Source organism: Salvelinus sp. IW2-2015, unplaced genomic scaffold (genome assembly GCF_002910315.2).
Source record: "Salvelinus sp. IW2-2015 unplaced genomic scaffold, ASM291031v2 Un_scaffold1028, whole genome shotgun sequence".
In the NCBI taxonomy this organism is placed as follows: domain Eukaryota; kingdom Metazoa; phylum Chordata; class Actinopteri; order Salmoniformes; family Salmonidae; genus Salvelinus; species Salvelinus sp. IW2-2015.
Window position 1 is genome coordinate 354,707 of NW_019942694.1, and position 9,022 is coordinate 363,728.

The following is a 9,022-nucleotide window of genomic DNA, read 5'->3' on the forward strand; positions in this document are numbered from 1 at the left end:
GCTTTAAAGCCTAAAACTTGTAACACTGTGCCCCCTCAATAGACTTGACACATAAAACTGTAACCTGTGTCACACCAATAGCTTGAACACTACAAACTGTAAACCTGTGCCACCCTCAATAGACTTGGCACATACAAAACTGTAACCTGTGCCACTCAATAGACTTGACGACATACAAAACGGCATTTAACCCTAAACTGAACCTGTGCCCCCCTCAATGACTTGCACATACAAAACCTGAACCTGCTGTCCACCCTCAATAGACTCTGAGCAACATACAAACCTAACCTGTGCCCTCAATTGACTTGGCATACAAACTGTAACCTGTGCCCCCTCAATTAGCTTGGCAAATCAAAACTGTACCTGTGCCCCCGCCAATGACTTGGACACATACACAAACAGATGATTTATGGATTGATGACCTTTTGGAGGAAGGATAAATCTAACGTCCTCTTGTACTAATGAGAATTCCAGTGAACAAGAAACAGTGGTATCGGTTTGGCGGCTGGTTGATGCGCGCTGATGACTGCTGGCCGCTGGGATGACTGCTGCGGCTGGATATGACTGCTGGCCCGGCTGCTTGGGACTGCTCGGCCGCGGAGGTTGACCTCGCCGTGCGGACGGGGGTTGACTTGCTGGCCGGGGATATGTGGCCGGCGGGTGATGATGCTGGCCGCTGGGATGGTATGCTGCGGCTGGGATGATCTTGCTGTCGTGGGTGGACTGACTTGGCTGCCGGGATGGATTGGCGGCTGGGCATGGACTGGCTGCTTGCCGAGCTGGGGAGCTGTGGCGCTGGGTTATCTGGCGCGGGCTTGGGTGGCGTGCTTGGCCGATGGCTGGCTGGCCGGCTGGGAATGGCTGCTGGACCGGCTGGGTGCTGATGCCGGCTTGGTGTGGCCGGCTGGGATGACTGCTGCCCTGGAGCTGTTGGCCGGCCGGGTGGTGGCTGGCCCGCGGCTGGAGTGCTGCTGGCGGCTGGGATGGCTGCTGGCCGGCTGGAGATGGCTTGCTGGCCCGGCTGGGGGCTGCATGGCCGGCTGGGATGGCTTGCTGGCCGGCTGGATGGCTGCTGCCGCTATGGGATGAACTGCTGGCCGGGGATGACTCTGGCCGGCTGGTGGACTGCTGGCCGGCTGGGATGCTGCGGCTGGCCGGCTGGTGGATGACTGCTGGCGTGGCTGCTGGCCGGCGGATGACCTGTTGGCGGCTGGGGTATGCACTGCATGGCGGGCTGGGTTGACTGCCGCGCTGGTTGACTGTGGCCGCTGGGTTGACGGTTGGAACCGGGCTGGGTTGACTGACTAGCTGGCGGGTATTGACTTCATGGCCAGGCTGGGCTGACTGTTGCCGCATGGGTGACGCTGGGCGGCTGGTTCGGACACTGCTGGCGCGGGTTGATGCTGCCGGCAGGGTTGAATGCTGCCGGCTGGTGGATGGCCAAAATGCTCTGTTTTGTATGTGTCAAGTCTATTGAGGTGGGCACAGGTTACAGTTTGTATGTGCCAAGTCTATTGAGGTGGACACTGGTCACAGTTTGTATGTGTCAAGTCTATTGAGGTGGACACAGGTTACAGTTTGTATGTGCCAAGTCTATTGAGGTGGACACAGGTTACAGTTTGTATGTGTCAAGTCTATTGAAGGGGGCACAGGTTACAGTTTAGGCTTAAAGCCTGTTTTGTATGTGTCAAGTCTATTGAGGGGGGCACAGGTTACAGTTTAGGCTTAAAGCCTGTTTTGAATGTGTCAAGTCTATTGAGGGGGGCACAGGTTACAGTTTAGGCTTAAAGCCTGTTTTGTATGACATATTATAAGTGGTGTCCAGTACAGCCTATGACAAAGCTTATAATTAAATGTATTGATAGTTTGGCTTCTTTGACTAGTGAAATTATATTCTCCCAGACATTCTCCCAGTCAATAGCCTCATCATCATCATCAGACATATACTTTACCCATGATTTAACCATTTGGAAGATATTTTTTTGCTTTAGTAATTGAAGATGAAAATAAATAGCAGACACCAAACCTCTGGACAAGTTCCCAAATTTGTACCTAATGGGACACCATAGGCACAAAGTGCAGACTGTAGACTAAGGTAAAATAGACAAAGATCCTGGAAACTAGGGAGACCCTCTTGAGTTAAATACATCTCCTCGATTTTTGATCCCTTTTGCAGTCCAGGCTTTTGGCTCAAATGGTTTATTACCTGAAAGTAATAGCCTTGTTATGCCGTGGAGGGGTATAGAGATGCCACTTCCAGTTACCACCTACATMATCTCTCATGGACAGATCTATGTAAACGTATCTATGGTACCATAGAATCTGTCTGGAAGGAACGGGGCGTGTGTGATAACGAACGGCAGTAGGTCTGGTGTTTTGGAGTTTTCGTCACTGGTTATTTGGACAAATCACGATGTCGCAGATGTTTTAGCGTCTTCCGAATTTCGAAAGGCGAGGGGACATTCGATTCGTCACTAGTAAAGAGAGAGGGTGAAGCTCCTCATTTTCTAGAATCTCTTAATCCATTTCTCTTAACACATATGGACCTAGAATTGTAATCGTGCAGCTGACCAATTACGCAAAACTTTAGTTCTGGATTAACGAATTTGACCATTTACACACTTCTAAACATTCCTCAAATTCTTTACTGCATTAGAGATAATAGAACAGTAATACACTATAACATGCATTCCACATTATACTAGAAAAATAACACATCTTTCTATCTAATAAAAGGGGAAACTAGTTCCTTTTCAATAATTACCAAGAGACTGGTGTAGACTGAAGAACCATGATATAAGTGATCGACCATAAAGACGTCCACATGCAACCCAGCCTTAACAGGTCCTTGTAGTACCACAAACCGGACCTTTGCCATTCCATAAAGGTATTTATGTACATGTTTATTGTGTACGTTTACATTCCTGCTGACTGTCCGTCACGAAAGAGGATTTTAAGATTTTGGGGGAATACGATGATTAACCAGGTAAGCGAGCAGGTTTTATTACCAGCGATATGCGATCTGATCACTGATAATAAAGGCTTTACCCTGAATTAAGATCTCGTTCCTGCTGGATAAATCTCAACAGAAGATCTTAAAAAGGGTTGTTTCCTTCTGAAGTAATTTCCCCCTATGAGGGGAACAATCTAGCCACATGGTGGTGGTTGGGAAAAGAGTTAGGTTTGGCAAAAGTGCCATTTAAAAAAAAATATATGGACGTCTAGTTGACATAAACTATTCCATCTAGGCATGGTGGAATAAGCGTCCGTGTTGTTATACGGGCTCCCGAGGGGCTCAGCGGTCCAAGGCAATGCATCTCAGTGCTAGAGGCGTCACTACAGGCACCCTGTTTCGAATCCAGGCTGTATCACAACCGGCCATGAATGGGAGTACCATAGAGCGGCGCACAATTGACCCAGCGTCATCCAGGTTTGGTCGGTGTAGGCAGTCATTTTAAATAATAATTTGTTTTTAACTGACTTGCCTATTTAAATAAAGAATAGATTAAAAAAAAAATTAAAAAAGTAATGCTTGGATGCCACCTGCTGGTAAGGTGCTGAACTGTTAGGTTATAGACCGGATGCCGTTGTTCAGCAGGCGGTATATAGAAGTTGTTACACACTGGCCAAGGCACTGTTGGAAAACTAAAGTAAAACAATAAAACTATATGAAACACGTGCTGTCCGGGATTTAAAAAGGTCTTTATTACAGACAAATATTATTTGGTTTTACCTCAGTATATTGCTATTCGATTAGCTGACTCCCTCGACTCCTTGGCTCTTCTTTGGTAGCTAACTCAGCTGTCAAATCGGTAAGTCTCCGCTCTCTCTTTACTTTATATCTGCTGGCTTTTATGTTGTGTTCTGTGGGTTTGTGCCTGTGCTAGTCTAGTTGATGTTTATCTCTGGCTTAGTACTTCACTACATGACCAAAAGTATGTGGACACCTGCTAGTTGAATATCTTAATATGTAGTTGGTCCCCCCTCCCCCCTTGCTGCTATAACAGCCTCCACTCTTCTTGGAAGGCTTTCTACTAGATGTTGGAACATTGCTGTGGGGACTTGCTTCTCTTCAGCCATGAGCATTAGTGAGGTTGGACACTGATGTTGGGCGATTAAGCCTGGCTTGCAGTCGGCGTTCCAATTCATCCCAAAGGTGTTTGATGGGATTGAGGTCAGGGCTATGTGCAGGCCAGTCAAGTTTTTCCACACCAATCTCGACAAACTATTTCTCATCTGCGGGATCGTCTGAGACCAGTCACCGGACAGCTGATGAAACCGAGGAGTATTTTTGTCTTTAATAAAGACTTTTTGTGTAGAAACTCATTTTGATTGGCTGGGCTTGGCTCCGTAGTGTGTGTGGTCTGTTCCAGCCACGCCCCTTCCCAGTCATGAAATTCATAGGTTAGGGCCTAATCAATTTATTTCAATTGACTGATTTCCTTATATGAACTGTAAAATCATTGAAATTATTGCATGTCGCATTTTACAAATTTTGTTCAGTATCGATAAATCCTGCAATAATCCCAGAGGCAGAACAGGTCGAAAAGTTACTTGGAGGACGAAAAACAAACGAAGAGCAGATAAGGTACTAAACAATTAGCAGGAAAGATTTTCCACTTTCCTTTTAAGCCAGAGGCAAGCCTGCCGGAGCAGAAGTCAGTGCTGCCTGGACAGGAGTAGCCGAGCAGGATCATGCGTCCCCCGCGTGTGGGGAATCTAATTGGTTGTTTACATCACACCTCGTGGATTGGTGGATTGTAGCTCGACATTCTGCATGGCTAGTGGCTGACTTTAGCCAACTCAAGCTAGCGAACGCAAAGTAGATTCTCCATATGTGACCCGTTTCAGGATACTAGGCGTATATCGCAGGGTCACTAATTCACAGGAGAGCCGTTTGAATGTATCCTTTTTTAAAATGAAAATGCCTGTTTTTGGGGCAGAAATCCGTGACATGCGAACTTTCATGTGCCTTAATAACAAACTTGTATGCCATCTGTAAATACATATACAATTGTTAAAATACGAGCCTAGTTGGTTTAGCTACAGTTAGATACAGCAACCTTCCTGCTAGCCATGATTGGCTGAGATAATGAGTGGGCTGGACAGGCCGAGAGGTGAGTTTGGATTGGTCTGCCATATAGCACGCTTCTGTCTATTTGAGCCGGTCAGTATTGCTCTCCACTTTCTGGAGGACCGAGTTTTGAAATCAGTGGAATTCAAGTGTGATTGCTAAGGAGAAAACACCTGTCTCCGGATTACATCTTCAAACTAAGGGCAACCATGGCATACGTGACAGGAGACAATCGATGATGCATACGGGTAAGATAGTCTTGCTAGCTACATTTTCAGATATTACATGTTTGTAATTGACAGTCTTTTAATTTCAAGTTGCGCTAGCTAGCTAGCTAACGTTACGTGTATGATCTTATTATTCGTATCTCAGAGCCATTTGCTTGGCTGGTTATAGCCTAATGTTAGCTATCTAACATTGAACCTGGTTGGTTAGCTACCTGCAAATTCATGCAAGGTAGTAACGTCATGAGTTGCGATTATGGTTTATTGTCTTAGCAAAAGACTCCACTATGCAATTAACCATTTCGGGTGCATTCGTAAATTCAGTCTGGCCATCTACTCTCATCTGAGTGTGCCACAGCGCAGAATAACTGATGAATTTACGGAGGCTCGACACCCGTTGAATATGGCCAGTGTCAGTAAACGTCGGCAAAAAAAACGTAATAAAATTGTTGCCAGCAGCAAAGTTACAGTCACCAATGCTCTGGATAACATGAAAACAGCCTAACCAGCTCTGCTAGAGCGAGTAAAATGGTCAGAGTTTGGGTGGGGGCTGCATCTTAAGAAGGTGTGAACGATGCTGAATAGATGTAGCCAAAGAACAGCACTCCAGTAGGTACCAAAACAATCAAAGGCCATTTTTTAAATCAACTTTCACAGCAGAATTACTTTCCCATTGTTCCTCAAATGCAGTTTATGATATACCATTTTGTATCTCTGTGTCTCTGCTTTTATCCAATGTAAAAAACACAATTTCAAATGTTGCTACACAAGACTGAATCTAGGCGGTCGGTCACATATGACGTTGATAAATAGTGCATTGTGGGTAGTTGAGCAGATATCTGGAAATAAGTTAATGATTATGTAAAACCCCAAAACATAACTATGTTTGCAGGTAACCAGATCATGATTACAACTAAGTTACTAAGTCTTTGACCATATTGTGTTGTTACTTTGAGTAAAAACTCCTGCTTCCTACCCTTTAAGCAAAATGGTAAGAATGGTTTATCATATAGAGAACCAGTCAAAAGTTTGGACACGCCTACTCATTCCAAGGTTTATCTTACTTTTTACTATTTTTCTACATTATAGAGTAATATGGAAGATATCAAACTATGAAATGACACATGGAATCATGTAGTAACCAAAAAAGTGTTAAACAAATCAAAATATGTTTTATATTTGAGGTTCTTCAAAGTAGCCACCCTTTGCCTTGATGACAGCTTTGCACACACTTGCCATTCTCTCAACCAGCTTCATTAGGTAGTCACCTGGAATGCATTTCAATTAACAGGTGTGCCTTGTCAAAAGTACATTTGTGGAATTTCGTTCTTTCTTAATGTGTTTGAGACAACTTGTTGTGTTGTGACAAGGTAGGGGTGGTATACAGAAGATAGCCCTATTTGGTAAAAGACCAAGTCCATATTATGGCAAGAACAACTCAAATATGCAAAGAGAAACGACAGTCCATCATTACTTTCAGACATGAAGGTCAGTCAAACCGGAAAATTTCAAGAACTTTAAAAGTTTCTTCAACTGCAGTCGCAAAAACCATCGAGCGCTATGATGAAATTGGATCTCATGAGGACCGCCACAGGAAAGGAAGTTACCCAGAGTTACCTCTGCTGCAGAGGATAAGTTCGAGTTAACTGCACCTCAGATTGTAGCTCAAGTAAGTGCGTCACGGAGTAAAAGATACTTCTCAACATCAACTGTTCAGAGGAGAGTCAGGCCTTCATGGTCGAATTGCTGCAAAGAAACCACTACTAAAGGACACCAATAAGAAGAAGAGTCTTGCTTAAGCCAAGAAACACGAGCAATGGACATTAGACAGGGGAAAATCTATCCTTTGGTCTGATGAGAGTCCAAATTTGAGATTTTTGGTTCCAATGCCGTGTCTTTGTGAGACGCAGAATAGGTGAATGGATGATCTCCGCATGTGTGGTTCACACCATGGAGGAGGAAGTGTAATGGTGTGGGGGTGCTTTGCTGATGACACTGTCAGTGATTTAATTAAAGTCAAGGCACACTTAACCAGCATGGCTACCACAGCATTCTGGAGCAATACAGCATCCCATCTGGTTTGCGCTTAGTGGGACTATCATTTGTTTTTCAACAAGACAATGACCCAACACACACCTCCAGGCTGTGTAAGGACTATTTGACCAAGGAGAGTGATGGAGTGCTGCATCAGATGACAAGTGCTCAGCATATGTGGGAACTCCAAGACTGTTGGAAATGCATTCCTCCTGAAGCTGGTTGAGAGATTGCCAAGAGTGTGCAAACTGTCATCAACCTCTGTTTTTCAAACAATTTTCTAGCTTATTTATTGGACTACTGCAGAGGAGTTGGGAAACAACATATCCTATCCCAAAGTTATTGATTCCTATATATATACAGTGGGGAGAACAATTATTTGATACACTGCCGATTTTGCAGGTTTTCCTACTTACAAAGCATGTAGAGGTCTGTAATTTTTATCATAGGTACACTTCAACTGTGAGAGACGGAATCTAAAACAAAAATCCAGAAAATCACATTGTATGTTTTTTAAGTAATTAATTTGCATTTTATTGCATGACATAAGTATTTGATCACCTACCAACCAGTAAGAATTCCGGCTCTCACAGACCTGTTAGTTTTTTCTTAAGCAGCCCGCTCCTGTTTCTCACTCATTACCTGTATTAACTGCACCTGTTTGAACTCGTTACCTGTATAAAAGACACCTGTCCACACTACTCGCCAATCAAACAGACTCCAAACCTCTCCACAAATGGCCAAGACCAGAGAGCTGTGTAAGGCCATCAGGGATAAAATTGTAGACCTGCACAAGGCTGGGATGGGCTACGGGACAATAGGCAAGCAGCTTGGTTGAGAAGGCAACAACTGTTGGCGGCAATTATTAGAAAATGGAAGAAGTTCAAGATGACGGTCAATCACCCTCGGTCTGGGGCTCCATGCAAGATATCACCTCGTGGGGCGAATCAATGATCATGAGGAAGGGTGAGGGATCAGCCCAGAACTACACGGCAGGACCTGGTCAATGACCTGAAGAGAGCTGGGACCACAGTCTCAAAGAAAACCATTAGTAAACACACTACGCCGTGCAATGGAAATTAAAATCCTGCAGCGCACGCAAGGTCCCCCTGCTCAGCCAGCGCATGTCCAGGCCCGTCTGAAGTTTGCCAATGACCATCTGATGATCAGAGGAGGAAGGGAGAAGGTCATGTGGTCTGATGAGACAAAAATATAACTTTTTGGTCTAAACCTCCACTCGCTGTGTTTGGAGGTAAGAAAAGAAGGATGAGTACAACCCCAAGACCACATCCCAAACGTGAAGCATGGAGGTGGAAACATCATTCTCTTGGGCGCTGCTTTCTCTGCAAAGGGGACAGGACGACTGCACCGTATTGAGGGGAGGATGGATGGGGCATGTATCGCGAGATCTTGGGCCAACAACCTCCTTCCCTCGTAAGAGCATTGAAGATGGGTCGTGGCTGGGTCTTCCAGCATGACAACGACCCGAAACCACACGCCAGGGCAACTAAGGAGTGGCTCCGTAAGAAGCATCTCAAGGTCCTGGGTGGTCTAGCCAGTCTCCAGACCTGAATCCAATAGAAAAATCTTTGGAGGGAGCTGAAATTCCGTATTGCCCAGCGACAGCCCCGAAACCTGAAGGATCTGGAAAAGGTCTGTATGGAGGAGTGGGCCAAAATCCCTGCTGCAG

General features: G+C 45.1%; 1 protein-coding gene across 1 annotated transcript in view; it reads left to right on the forward strand.

Moving 5' to 3' along the window:
* The window catches only part of LOC112069493 (zinc finger protein 177-like), a 4,559-nt gene extending 4,504 nt beyond the window's left edge, over window positions 1–55 (forward strand). Inside the window, exon 5 of the mRNA XM_024136838.1 lies at window positions 43–55. Coding sequence (XP_023992606.1) covers window positions 43–55 — 13 coding nt within the window. The remainder of the gene's footprint in view (window positions 1–42) is intronic.
* Window positions 56–9,022: the final 8,967 nt, after the last annotated feature.